The sequence below is a fragment of the Carassius carassius genome, chromosome 17 (assembly GCF_963082965.1).
Source record: "Carassius carassius chromosome 17, fCarCar2.1, whole genome shotgun sequence".
Classification (NCBI taxonomy): Eukaryota; Metazoa; Chordata; class Actinopteri; order Cypriniformes; family Cyprinidae; genus Carassius; species Carassius carassius.
The window spans coordinates 15,289,273-15,304,265 of record NC_081771.1 but is presented as its reverse complement, the minus strand read 5'-3'; the positions used below and the strand labels follow the sequence as shown (position 1 = coordinate 15,304,265).

The following is a 14,993-nucleotide window of genomic DNA, read 5'->3' as shown; positions in this document are numbered from 1 at the left end:
AGAGCTGTGTTGCGGCTCTAGCACCTTGGACAGCGAACGGCTGGTACCGATCAAGTGTAAGCCTGGGGACTTCCCCGAGTGTGAAAATGGTGTCGACGGACGCCTCCACTTCGGGATGGGGAGCGCTGCTCGAAGGCAGACCGTCCTTTGGCCTATGGTCAGAATGGGAAGAGCTCCATCATATTAACTGCCTGGAAATGCTGGCAGTGGAGAACGCGCTGATGCGCTTTTGTCCCCATATCAAGGATCACCACGTCATAGTCCGTTCGGACAACATGTCCGTGGTGTCCTACATAAATCGCCAGGTCGGTCTCGGGTCCCGAAACCTGTGCAGGCTGACGGAACGCCTCCTGATTTGGGCTCAGCGCAACGTGTGCTCGCTGAGAGCAGTGCATGTGCCTGGACTGCAGAATCTGGGTCCAGACAGGCTGTCCAGAGGCAATGTTCCTACGGGCGAATGGTCTCTACACCCGCAAACAGTCCGGCTGTTGTGGCAGAGATTTGGCATGGCGGAGGTGGACCTCTTTGCGTCCCACGAAGACGCTCACTGCCCCGCGTTCTTTTCCAAGAACGAAAGCGCGCTGTCACGGAGATGGCCGTGCTGCCCGCTTTATGCGTTCCCTCCCGTCTCCCTCCTTCCGCAGGTGATAGAACGGGTGAGAGAAACGAGATGTTCAATACTGCTTGTAGCACCTCTTTGGAAGAACCAACCATGGTTCCCAGATTTGATGCAGTTAGCAGATGTCGCCCCGTGGCCGGTACCATTGAGGAGAGACCTCCTCTCGCAGGCCAGGGGCTCGATTTGGCACCCTCAACCGGAGTTGTGGTCCCTCTATGTATGGGCACTCAATGGTTACCCGCTGATCTCGCAGTGAGAGTGCTAAATACCATCACTCAGGCTAGAGCTCCGTCGACACGACGTCTGTATGCCTCGAAGTGGTCGGTGTTCTCCAGCTGGTGCACAGCTCGAGGTTATTCACCCCTTAGTTGTGAGGTGACGGAGGTCCTCTCCTTCCTTCAGGAGATGTTGGATAAGGGCAGAGCCCCATCCACGCTCAAAGTTTATGTGGCTGCCATCGCGGCGTTTTCTGAAACGGCGTCCGGTCAGTCAATAGGAAGGAATGATTTAGTCATCCGGTTCCTCAGAGGAGCTAGGAGGCTGAATCCTCCCAGACCTCCGTCAGTCCCTATGTGGGACCTCGCGGCGGTTTTGGAGTCCTTGAAAGGTCCCCCTTTCAAGCCTATCCAATCGATTAGCCTTCAGCATCTGTCGTTCAAGACAGTATTCTTGTTGGCTCTCGCTTCTGTGAAGTGTGTGGGTGATTTGCACGCGCTCTCGGTGAGCCAGTCGTGCTTGGAGTTTGGGCCCAATGACTCAAGAGTCATACTCAAACCTAGGCACGGTTATGTGCCGAAATCCCTCAACACACCGTTTCGGGCTCAGGTTATTGCCCTGTCTGCCCTGCCGGTGTCAGGGGAGGATGGAGACTCGAGTCTTCTTTGCCCTGTGAGGGTTTTAAGAGCTTATGTGTCTCGCTCTGCTGCCTTTCGGCAGACGGAGCAGCTATTTGTCTCGTTCGGTGGGCGTTCCAAGGGAATGGCTGTTTCGAGACAGACTCTATCCAGATGGATAGTTGACGCCATAGCGTTAGCTTACGCTTCCAGGGGCCTTCAGTGCCCGTTGGGCGTCAGAGCACACTCCACAAGAGGCATCGCCTCGTCGTGGGCGTGGTCTACTGGGATCTCCTTGCAGGATATATGTATGGCGGCAGGTTGGGCCTCGCCGTCTACATTTATCAGGTTCTATAACCTGGAGGTTCCCGCCTTGCAAGCCAGGCTGCTGTCGGTATAGGCGAATCAGGGCCCTGAGGGGAATTCTGAGTTCACGAGCGCTATGCGCTGCCGACTGTTATATGGGCAGTATTGCGTAAGACCCGCATTGCCACATTGGTCAGGCCTTGCCTCGGCTGTGTGACGTCATATTGCCGCATCTACGGATGCTGCTAGATATGGGATGGAGGGCTTTTTCCCTTTTCTGTCCTGGACTCTCTGTGAGTCCCTCAGGTGACTGTGCACTGTAAATCCTGGGCGTTGCTTCAGGTTTATTGGTGTGTGATCCCTGCGCGCACGGCGTTTTACACTGGGTTCCCGTAGCGTCTTAGCTAAGACGCAGTACGAGAGAGCTCTCGTAAGAGAACGTACTCGGTTACTAAACGTAACCTCGGTTCTCTCTAGAAGAGCGAACGAGTACTGCGTTCTCTGCCGTGCGCACGATTCACTCTGGTTCGCTTCGGCGATGAAATAAATCAGGTGAGTCAGCCTTTTCGAGCTCCTTTTATAGGTTGGGCCACACCCGTTTCGGCGGGAAGTGGCAAGAAGGGCGCGAAGCGCCCTTATTGGTCTGATGTTGCATCAGCCCGCGCTCGATAGGCTGTGCAGTTGCCGCAGAACAAGCCAATGAGCGAACGAGCCGTCTCGCCTATGGCTGTGTACTGCTGCAAATGCGCTTTACAAAAATACAAAATTAAGGATAATTTTTTGCTTCAGTATTTCGTGAAAAGAGACTTTTCCCGTAGCGTCTTAGCTAAGACGCAGTACTCGTTCGCTCTTCTAGAGAGAACCGAGGTTACGTTTAGTAACCGAGTACGTTTTCTTTATTTTCATGACTATGAAAATTGTAGATTCACACTGAAGGCATCAAAACTATGAATTAACACATGTGGAATTATATATGGAATTATATATAGAACAAAAAAGTGTGAAACAACTGAAAATATGTCATATTCTAGGTTCTTCAAAGTAGCCACCTTTTGCTTTGATTACTGCTTTGCACACTCTTGGCATTCTCTTGATGAGCTTCAAGAGATAGTCACCTGAAATGGTCTTCCAACAGTCTTGAAGGAGATCCCCGAGAGATGCTTAGCACTTGTTGGCCCTTTTGCCTTCTGTCTGCGGTTCAGCTCACCCCTAAACCATCTGGATTGGGTTCAGGTCCGGTCTGTGGAGGCCAGGTCATCTGGCGCAGCACCCCATCACTCTCCTTCTTGGTCAAATAGCCCTTGATGCCTTCAGTGTGACTCTACAATTTTTATAGTCATGAAAATAAAGAAAACTCTTTGAATGAGAAGGTGTGTCCAAACTTTTGGTCTGTACTGTATATGTATATATATAAGATCCCTGGACCCTTGTTTAAATTCCTCAACAGCTTCAAATGTAGCTCGCCCAATCAAAATTCAGAGTCTGATCTATCCTTTATACGTATATATATATATATACATATATATATATACAACCCGAATTCCGGAAAAGTTGGGACGTTTTTTAAATTTTAATAAAATGAAAACTAAAAGACTTTCAAATCACATGAGCCAATATTTTATTCACAATAGAACATAGATAACATAGCAAATGTTTAAAATGAGAAAGTTGACAATTTTATGCACAAAATGAGCTCATTTCAATTTTGATTTCTGCTACAGGTCTCAAAATAGTTGGGACGGGGCATGTTTACCATGGTGTAGCATCTCCTTTTCTTTTCAAAACAGTTTGGAGACGTCTGGGCATTGAGGCTATGAGTTGCTGGAGTTTTGCTGTTGGAATTTGGTCCCATTCTTGCCTTATATAGATTTCCAACTGCTGAAGAGTTCGTGGTCGTCTTTGACGTATTTTTCGTTTAATGATGCGCCAAATGTTCTCTATAGGTGAAAGATCTGGACTGCAGGCAGGCCAGGTTAGCACCCGGACTCTTCTACGACGAAGCCATGCTGTTGTTATAGCTGCAGTATGTGGTTTTGCATTGTCCTGCTGAAATAAACAAGGCCTTCCCTGAAATAGATGTTGTTTGGAGGGAAGCATATGTTGCTCTAAAACCTTTATATACCTTTCAGCATTCACAGAGCCTTCCAAAACATGCAAGCTGCCCATACCATATGCACTTATGCACCCCCATACCATCAGAGATGCTGGCTTTTGAACTGAACGCTGATAACATGCTGGAAGGTCTCCCTCCTCTTTAGCCCGGAGGACACGGCGTCCGTGATTTCCAACAAGAATGTCAAATTTGGACTCGTCTGACCATAAAACACTATTCCACTTTGAAATAGTCCATTTTAAATGAGCCTTGGCCCACAGGACACGACGGCGCTTCTGGACCATGTTCACATATGGCTTCCTTTTTGCATAATAGAGCTTTAGTTGGCATCTGCTGATGGCACGGCGGATTGTGTTTACCGACAGTGGTTTCTGAAAGTATTCCTGGGCCCATTTAGTAATGTCATTGACACAATCATGCCGATGAGTGATGCAGTGTCGTCTGAGAGCCCGAAGACCACGGGCATCCAATAAAGGTCTCCGGCCTTGTCCCTTACGCACAGAGATTTCTCCAGTTTCTCTGAACCTTTTGATGATGTTATGCACTGTAGATGATGAGATTTCCAAAGCCTTTGCAATTTGACGTTGAGGAACATTGTTTTTAAAGTTTTCCACAATTTTTTTACGCAGTCTTTCACAGATTGGAGAGCCTCTGCCCATCTTTACTTCTGAGAGACTCTGCTTATCTAAGACAAAGCTTTTATAGCTAATCATGTTACAGACCTGATATCAATTAACTTAATTAATCACTAGATGTTCTCCCAGCTGAATCTTTTCAAAACTGCTTGCTTTTTTAGCCATTTGTTGCCCCCGTGCCAACTTTTTTGAGACCTGTAGCAGGCATTAAATTTTAAATGAGCTAATTAAGTGGATAAAAGTGTAAGATTTCTCAGTTTAAACATTTGCTACGTTATCTATGTTCTATTGTGAATAAAATATTGGCTCATGTGATTTGAAATTCCTTTAGTTTTCATTTTATTAAAATTTAAAAAACGTCCCAACTTTTCCGGAATTCGGGTTGTATATATATATATATATATATATATATATATATATATATATATATATATATATATAAGCACTTTGTAGCCAAATTGCATAGACATTGATCTATGAGCCCAAGTAGGCACTGTGACAAAATAAGATAAAGAAGCATTACCTCCTTAGGAGCAATGGGCCACTTGGGCTCATACTTGTCTTGGCTGTGGAGCTCCATATTGGTCCCAGAAGAACATTTTTCAGTGTTGAGGGGGTGAGTGGTTTTACCCACCAGGTTCTGCACTGACTTCACCATATTCTTTAGGTCTTCTGGGTAAGGGGTGGGATAGCGCTTCAGATTAATCTCAACCTGCAGATGGAGGGAAGAGGATTTAGCCCATATGGCAAAGATATGACCTTTTCTAATGCTTAAAGGTTTTCTTTTTTTTTTTTTCATAAATCCCAGCTAACCAGATACAGCAGTGGCCCTGGTTAAATCTGATATTAACATCTGTGATCAGATCACCAGAGATGGATGTTAATACCAGGTAAATACAGGGCAAAAATGGTTCACATTTTCAATTCTTAAAGGGACCTTCACTTTTCCTGAGTTGTCCTCTTCTTCTTTCTTGTCCTCAAACTCAAATGCCACCGTCATCCTCTGCTGTCTCTGTTCCTCCCAAAGAGTGGGATTAAAGCTGTCACTGTCAGACTGGTAATCTGCAGCAGGGAAACACACATCCATCCAGAAGTTTAAATCCAGTTAAATGTAAAATCAAAGGAAAGAGAAACGGTTGATTATTCTTACCCTCATCGTGCCGTGGCTGCTGAGGAAACATGTAGTTGGTAAGAACTCTCTGTTTGGTCTCAGGGTGAGCCTCTGTTTGAAGGGGGATAAGGGCCTTGGACTGAATAACAAAAAGAATTGTTGTAAATACATGTAGCAAATCAAATGTATTAAATTGCACTATGTATTTTGACCACTTTTAACCACATTTCACACATAATATGTACAGTGGGTCCCTTAAAGTATTTGAATACATAAAAAAAAAAAACATTACAAATGTGTGAACGTGACAGAATTGCATCATAAAAATAACTCCAAGTGACATTTGGTTACAGTAATTGTAAAGAAATAGTTCAATCTAGATTTAAAATTACATTAAGTACTTTATTTGTCCAAACCCTAACTGCTGCAACTTTACATTGTAGAAACTATAGTAATTTTAATGGTAAAACTGCTATGTAATAAATGGTTAACTGGTTAATGTTAAATTACCTTACTATTTACAATGAAAACTATAATAAATCTAACAGGACATTTAATGTACTATAATTTTACAGTTAAATACTTCTATGAATACAAAATTATGTTTTTTGGAAGTTAAACAGTGGAAAAAGTCATCCCATTATCATACATATATATATATATATATATATATATATATATATATATATATATATATTAGTGCTGGGCGTTTTTTTAATAATCATGATTAATTGCAGTATTGTCTGTGATTAATCTCAGTTAATCGCATTGTTATGCACAAAACTAATAATGCATTCAGAAGTAGTGTATTGTGCTTTTTTTCATTTAAAAGTAGGCCTACTGCTATATGAACAAAAGTTTAATAGCATTTGGTTTGCAAACACTTTAAACAAATAAGGTGCTTTTAACAGCAGTGTTAAACATACATAGTAGCAGTTAAAATATTTATTTTAGCCTAAATATCCATGTAATTAAATAAAATATAAAACAAGCTATTTGTTGCGCGTTTGACCCCCAAAGCCTGGTTCATTTGACTACTGTGATCATTCCATTTAGCAGTCCCTAGCTCAGTTGGAAGAGGTGGACAAGAGCGTGGTTCATATATATATATATATATATATATATATATATATATATATATATATATATATATATATATATGTATATAGATAAGGGCTACTACTAACGATTATTTTGATAATAGATTAGTTAGCCGATTTTGTTCTTTTTTTTTTATTAATCGGATTAAAACTCCTATTTTCTTTATTTTCTTTTTACTGACAAAAACATACTATTCCATATTCTGCCCAATTTTCTTCAAGCAAATGTGCCAACTGAATGCTATGAAAACATACAGTGCTTAACAATTTATTAGACCAAAGACAAATATTTTAGGAATCTGTCAAAAAAAATTATTGTAATATTTGGACAAATAGCAAACTGAAACAACTAAATAGTATTTATTCACATAATAACAAAAATGGCCTCCTTTGCCTTTGATGACAGCTTGCATGCTTGCTGGCATTGTTGCTGATTGGCAACAAATGGAAAATGGGGAAGACTGCTGATCTGACAGTTGTCCAGAAGACAATCATTGACACCCTTCACAAGGAGGGTAAGCAACAAACATTCATTGGCAAATAAGCTGGCTGTTCACAGAGTGCTGTATCCAAGCATGTTAACAGAAAGTTGAGTGAAAGGAAAAAGTGTGGAAGAAAAAGATGCAAAACCAACCGAGAAAACCGAAGCTTTATGAGGATTGTCAAGCAAAATCAATTCAAGAATTTGAGTGAACTTCACAAGGAATGGACTGAGACTGGGGTCAAGGCATACAGACGTGTCAAGAAATTTGGCTACAGTTGTCGTATTCCTCTTGTTAAGCCACTCCTGAACCACAGACAACGTCATAGGTGTCTTTCCTGGGCTAAGAAGAAGAAGAACTGGGCTGTTTCCCAGTGGTCCAAAGTCCTCTTTTCAGATGATAATAACAAGTTTTGTATTTCATTCGGAAACCAAGGTCCTAGAGTCTGGAGGAAAGGTGAAGAAGCTCATAGCCCAAATTGCTTGAAGTCCAGTGTTAAGTTTCCACAGTCTGTGATGATTTGGGGTGCAATGTTATCTGCTGGTGTTGGTCCATTGTGTTTTTTGAAAACCAAAGTCACTGCACACATTTACCAATACATTTTGGAGTACTTCATGCTAGAGGTCGACCGATATATCGGTCGGCCGATATATCGGGCCGATTTTTGTCATTTTTTAATAGCACACATTTACCAATACATTTTGGAGTACTTCATGCTAGAGGTCGACCGATATATCGGTCGGCCGATATATCGGGCCGATTTTTGTCATTTTTTAATATATCGGCATCGGCCGATATCCGTGTTTAATAGCGCCGATTTAAAGTCAGGCACGTCGGCGGGCAGCCCTGTGTTATTGTTGCAGTGGAAAGTGCTGCTGCGCATGTGAAGGACACCAAGCCAAAACTTTTGGAAGATTCAACAACAGTCCTGGGAGATAAAGGTAGTCAGAGAATCTCACTCTGTAAATGGGGTGGAGAAGTTGACAGCTCTTACAAACACTGCAGCGTGATTGAGTGCTCCGTTACTCCGCCGCTCACATACAGCAGCGTGCTCGGAGAGACAGCTGTCCTGGAGCTGCCCAGAACGGTGAATGACATTTGTTCGGAAGCATGGTTTGATGCAGACAATAACCAGTTTTCCATCCAACTCATTTGTATTTAGGGATGTCAATATTCGATAATTTCCATGATCGATCGTCGTTTAAATTAACGATCAATAATAACCTTAATGCTGCAAAATGCGTCTGCAGCGGCATTATTATTATGTGCAAAAGCCACTTGGAAAAAAAACTTTCTCACCCGAATTAAAGGGGTTTTAGTATGAATAAAATGCTAGTAGCAGGACTGTAAAATGAATAGATGTGATTATGATCATTTGATAAAATAAAGAGAGAGCGCGCCATACGTTTTAGATCATGTTACTTTGTTGACTGTTTCCCGTCAAGGAGACCGCTGAATGCGCCTCTTTAAATGGTTTCGTGGTGCTCGTTGTATTTTAAAACGCAACTGCAATGTTTTCAAATGACACTATAGTAGTGGTGCAATGGATCACCATTGATCCTTGATCCGTTCAGATCAATATCTTTGGTTCTGCACACACGTGACCCGCGGATTGATTTATGAAAAAAAAAAAAAAAAGTTGCACCTGTTCAGTCCACACTCAGTGGTCGTGCGAGCGGAGGAACGGAGGAGCTTGAACGCCCCGCGCATTTTGGCTTCCCTGTCAGATATAATGATGAAGGAAAGTGGTTAGAGTCTAAAACCGTGACGGTGCGTAGAACCACGTAATGACATCCCGTCACGCACCCACTTCAGCGAAAAGATTGTGCCAGATCTTTATGAAAAGGAGAAGAAAAAAGTTGTGGATGAACTATCCCGAGCATCCTCTGTTGCACTCACGACAGACGGGTAGACGTCCAGGGGGACGGAGAGCTCTGTGACGATAACTGCTCACCATCACAGCAGACTGGGAGATGAGAAGTCCGGCTATTATGTTAAAAAGAAGATATTATGCCATGTGCACTTTAAGTTGATTTCATATATTTTAATTAAATAATTTAATGTTAATAAAAAAAGTCAAAACTTATGTTTATTTGTCTTGTCCTTTTTTTTTTTTTTTTTTTGCTGATCCGAAAAGGACAAGGACGAGCGAGCGCGGGTTTGACTAGATGTATTTGGAGGTTAATACTACGGTCTGTTTAAACTGACCAGTGTAACCTTTTAAATGTTTGGTTGACTGTACTTTATTTTAATAATGAACAGACTGCGATGTAAGTTTGTAATTAGAATGCACTTTAGATGTTCTGTTTCATTTATACCAAACACAAATGTTGCTGGTTGCTAGTGTGTTTGCAGCACTACTGTTATTTATTTTTTATATATAATTTTTTTTATATTTTTCAGTTTAATTTATTTCTATTTCTAAAATTGTATTTATTTAAATGTATATTTAAGTTTACATTTATGCTCCAAAAACTTGATAAATGCTCTAAAACTTTTATGTAAATGATTGACATATATATTACCTGTTTTATATATTTAATACTTGGTCAGTTTATTGATTTGTTTGGTTAACTTTGGATACTTTTTTATTTTAATATAATTTTATTTTATTTTAATTCAAGATATCGGCCCTAAAAATCGGCAGCACATATCGGCCATCGGCTGACCCTGACCTTTAAACATCGGCATCGGCATCAGCTATAGAAAAACCCATATCGGTCGATCTCTACTTCATGCTTCGTTCTGCTGATCAGCTTTTTGAAGATGCTGATTTCATTTTCCAGCAGGATCTGGCACCTGCCCAGACTGCCAAAAGCACCAAAAGTTGGTTAAATTACCATGGTGTTGGTGTGCTTGACTGGCCAGCAAACTCACCAGACCTGAACCCCACAGAGAATCTTTGGGGTATTGTCAAGAGTAAAATGAGAAAAAAGGGACTAAAAAAATGGAGATGAGCTGAAGGCCACTGTCAAAGAAACCTGGGCTTCCATACCACCTCAGCAGTGCCACAAACTGATCACCTCCATGCCACACCGAATTGAGGAAGTTTTTAAAGCAAAAGGAGCCCCTACCAAGTATTGAGTACATGTTCAGTAAATTAACATACTTTCCAGAAGGCCAACAATTCACTAAAAATGTTTTTTTATTGGTCTCATGAAGTATTCTAATTTGTTAGTGAATAGATAGTGAATTGGTGGGTTTTTGTTAAATGTGAGCCAAAATCATCACAATTAAAAGAACCAAAGAATTTATTTAATACACAAGTTTCACAATTACTGAAATAAATAAACTTTTCCATGACATTCTACTTTATTGAGATGCACCTGTATAGTTTAAATCTCTAGATAAAAAAATTAAAACACTAAAAATAATAAAGATGAATAAAATCACAATAATGTTCTGGAGGAACATGTGTCACATGCACTTTGATCACAGTCTGTCTCCTCTTACTGTCAATTCTTTATTCTGCAAAAGCGTCTGATATTTATATTCAGACAATTACACGCTGCTGTCCCTTCACAGTTCCTACTCTCATAAATTACTCACACTGCATGTTGACTTTTAAATCTAAATCTAAATCTAAATGTTTAACAACAGATATTTCAGCACAATTAATGTCTCTGAGCCGAATATTGTCTCCCTCACCACTTCGTGTTCCATCTGTTTAACACGCACGCCCGCCGCTCTTTCAGTAAAAATTTAACACTTAATGAAGACTGTCAGGGCAGACCTTTATGCCGAGGACGCACACACATATCTGTAAAAGCACCTAACAGGGCAAGCCATTACACTAATTAATCAGCTTGAAACTTAAAATAAAGATTTATCATGTTTTGGATCACATACATATTTGTAGATTCATTTTGTCCATCGAAATGCGGTATTCAGTGATGTAATTTGATGCGACCTGCTGCAGTTGTACGTGCACTGTGGGCATACCCGACTAATCGATAATGAGAATTGTTGCCGATGATTTTCATTATCGATAATAATCAATTTTATGGATTAGTTGTTGTAGCCCTAATACTGATCAGTGAGTGTGAGTGCTAACTGCGCCGGAGTGGTGATCTTCTGATACGTGCTGCATGATTGCGTGAATATTTCTGAGCGGCAAAAGCAATAGATCTGTAAAGCAATATATTGTGAATAATAATATAATAAACTACAAAGTTAACAAAACTTTAATTTGCGATAAAATAATTGTCACGTTAATCAATTAATGCGATAACGCGTTAACTTGCCCAGCCCTAATATACATATATATATATATATATATATATATATATAGCCTACACACACACACACACACACAGACGCATATACATATAAAATATATATTTTCTTCTGTTATTTTAAGTTAAATATTTAAGACTTTAAGTGATGCTATATATTTTTTACAGTAAATTTATGGCAACTACAGGTGGCAATTTTATTTTGTATTCATTTATTTTCACAGATTTTTTTTATACTCTGTATTAACTTTTCATGGAATGTGGTTAAAAACGTGCTCCAAATACTATAAGGTAATATACTTTGTACACAATTTGAAAAGGAGGTCCAAATAACAACCTGATTGTCAGATAACCAGAGTGCAGCAAGATCCTTCAATTTAGTGAAAGTGAAGGGAAGATTCTTTAACCTAAAACAGAACATAAAGAATTAGTTCATGAGAATTCAAAAAAGGCAAAACATAGATAAGGAGACTGTTGGCGAGAGTTACTGTGTGAAGTTCAAATGTTATGAAGACCTGTGGTGATTCTGTTCACTTTAGAAACCCCATTAACTCAGGTACTCTAATGGCTATGCCACGTTTAGTCTTAGTTAAGTTTAATTACTCTACTTCCAGATAATCACAGTCAGAGCATCAAAACTGTCCGCACAGCTCATAAAGAGCTTTCTTAATTACCCTGTTGGAAGGTCAGGCACTTTTCTGATCTTATGCCCCATTACTGTGCCATTATGGAAAATAATCAACACCATCCTCACTGCTTTACATGAACCAATCAAGACTGTTCATCAAATCTATAAGAGATTTGAAGAGGCATTTTCTTTAAGCAAATAATGTCTTTTATTCATTAAAAATGTTTTATCATGTGTTGGTGTGAAAGTTGACAAATGCGTGCACAGTTTGTAAAATGAAAAAAGGAACATCAGGTGTTACCTATTGTCACTTAGATTGAGAACACGTAGCTTTGTCATCTGTCCAATTTCATCAGGCAGAAACTCTATTTTATTGGAGCGCAAGGACATGACCGTAACATTCCTGCAGTTTCCAATCTGCAACATAGAACAGGATATGATAGCTCTGGTGAAGTGCAATTCTGTCAGCTTTTTTTGTTAAATATCAGCATCTTTCTCTCAGGTAAAATGACTCTTGTATTCTGTCAATACAGCGAGTGGCGAGTGAAGGTCAACAGGACATTACCATGCATGGTTTAACATTTTGGTTTTAACATGATTTAAGCTGTCCTGATTTTAGCCACATTAGTGGATCTCAAAATGTAGTAGTCAAAAATGTATAGACTGTATTATATTTAATTTAAGATTTATCTGCAAGTTTAATATAGCTTTGAATGTTGCACAGCAAACACTATTATTACACTGTACTTTGTTTCCCAGCATTGATCAAAAGTGAGTAAAAACATTTATGTTAGAAAATATATTTTTTATTTAAAATAAATGCAGTTTTTCTGTCACGGAATCCTGAAAAAAAAGATGCATCATGGTTTCCACACTAAGCAATTAAATAGCACACATTTTTTGTCAACACTGAAAACTATAAGAAATGTTTCTTGAAATGAGTATATTAGAATGATTTTTGAGGAATCATGTGACACTAAAGACAGGAGTAATGGCTGCTGAAAATTCAGCTTTTATTTAAAAAAAATTATATTTCACAAAATTACTGTATTTTTATTTAAATAAATGCATCAAGTAAACATTTTTTATGAATATAACAGCTATTAAGATGTCAGGAAGGTATTAATTATCAATGTAAAATTTATCAGACCCCAGATTTATCTAAGTTCTGAAGGTGAGCTAAAAAAAAAAGTGGTTTTGCCGGCAAGTAATTTCTAAGCCTTGTTGAAATAAACTAATCAAAAATTCCAAAATGGACTTAGTTAACTCATTTAAGTTGCGCTGTTTACTGGTTTTACTTAACTTTCAGAAGTGTTGGTTTATGCTGGCAAAGTTATTGCTGAACGTATAAATGTTCTTTTTTAATGGTTTTGAGCTGCCAACCATCTAAACTGATGTCGCTGGTGTAGGTTGTAGTTTCAGCACAAAGAGAGGTAAAATATATAGAGAATGTGCCTTTGATTTCCCTCATTATTAGGACTGTAGAAAGTGCATAACACTAATACTCACCTCCCTGGGCAGCTCAGTCAGGAAGTTCTCATCGGCCGCAAATGTCCGAAGACTGTGCAGGTAGCCAATGGTGGGAGGCAGGCATTCCAGTTCATTACAGCTACAGTCAAACTCCTCTAAAAGTGATAAACTGGCAGATGTGAGAGAAAGCAGGTGAGGAGTGTGCAGTTATGCAGGGTCGCTAAATCCCTATTGAAAGCCTATTGAAAACACTTCATGAGATGATAAGATAAATGCATACACGTCTCTTTAAAGGCCAGCAGATAAAGAAATAATTGCCTCTACTGTAGTGAACAATTCTTCAGAAAAGTTTAGATTTAAGGTTAAATAGCAGGTTTAACCACAGTCTTAAAGGAATAGTTATCTTATTTTGTACTCACCCTTATGTCGCTCCAAACACATATGATCTTCTTTTTTATATAATGAAAGTGAATGAGGATACAGGCTGTCAAGCTCCAAAAAAAGCATCATAAATGTAGTTCATAAAAACCTGTGCACTATTTTTCAAGTCTTCTAAAGCCATGCAAAATCCTTGTTTGAGTAACAGACCTAAACTGATTATTTACAGAAAATCTTGCTGTAGTGCATTCAGACGTAATGATAATTCCAGGGGAATTTCACATGTTTTCATAGGTTTTCACATGGAACCATACATTATGAGGAAAAGAAACAGAAATCTGTAGAAACAGAAAAAATAGTTGGTCATTTTCTGCTAGGACATTACCTAAAACACTACACAATTCAATGCATAATTTAAAGTATAGGTAAAACAACCATTATAAATCAATACAGAAAATCTCTTCATAATAACACAGTACATTGTACCCTATTTTTACAGCCTTTTCTTAAATTGTATGTCTTCAGGAGACTTGTACTATGCAATACAGACACCAGTTAATGATGCTTATTCCGCTATTTTGTTATTTTGGAGCTTGTCAGGCCCAGTTCCTGTTCATTTTCATTGGAAAAGAGCAACCAGTACATTCATCAACATTTATCCTTTTGTGTTCCACGGAAGAATATAAAGTCATAAGGGTTGTAAAGGTGAGTAAATAATGAAAAGTAAACTATTCCTTTAAAATGCAATTTACATTCTAACATCCCATTCAAATGTTTACAATGTGTCAACAAACTATCAAAGCTTAAGTACATTTAATTGAAGTAGTATCAGTGTCTATTGCTCATATTATTGTAAGACAGGGAATAAATGAGTTTTGTTAATGGAAATGAGAATTATGAGTTATGTGGAACTATTGTCTCCATGTAAAAAAGGTATGAAGACATGTTAAAGGGACTGATGATGAATTTACTAAATATACTACACTGCAAGACAATTCTAGTGATTGTAAAAAGCACTAATCATATGAAATACTGGGTTCTTAAAACAAACCTTATGTTAGTTTATAACATTTACAATGATCT

The 14,993-nt window shown here is 39.2% G+C and overlaps 1 protein-coding gene across 1 annotated transcript in view; it reads right to left on the bottom strand.

Moving 5' to 3' along the window:
- The window catches only part of lrrc7 (leucine rich repeat containing 7), a 67,028-nt gene that overhangs the window by 21,688 nt on the left and 30,347 nt on the right, over positions 1-14,993 (bottom strand). The window contains 6 exon segments of the mRNA XM_059571087.1: positions 5,030-5,218; positions 5,444-5,568; positions 5,657-5,756; positions 11,772-11,841; positions 12,364-12,479; positions 13,572-13,701. Of these exon segments, the coding sequence (XP_059427070.1) occupies positions 5,030-5,218; positions 5,444-5,568; positions 5,657-5,756; positions 11,772-11,841; positions 12,364-12,479; positions 13,572-13,701 (730 nt within the window).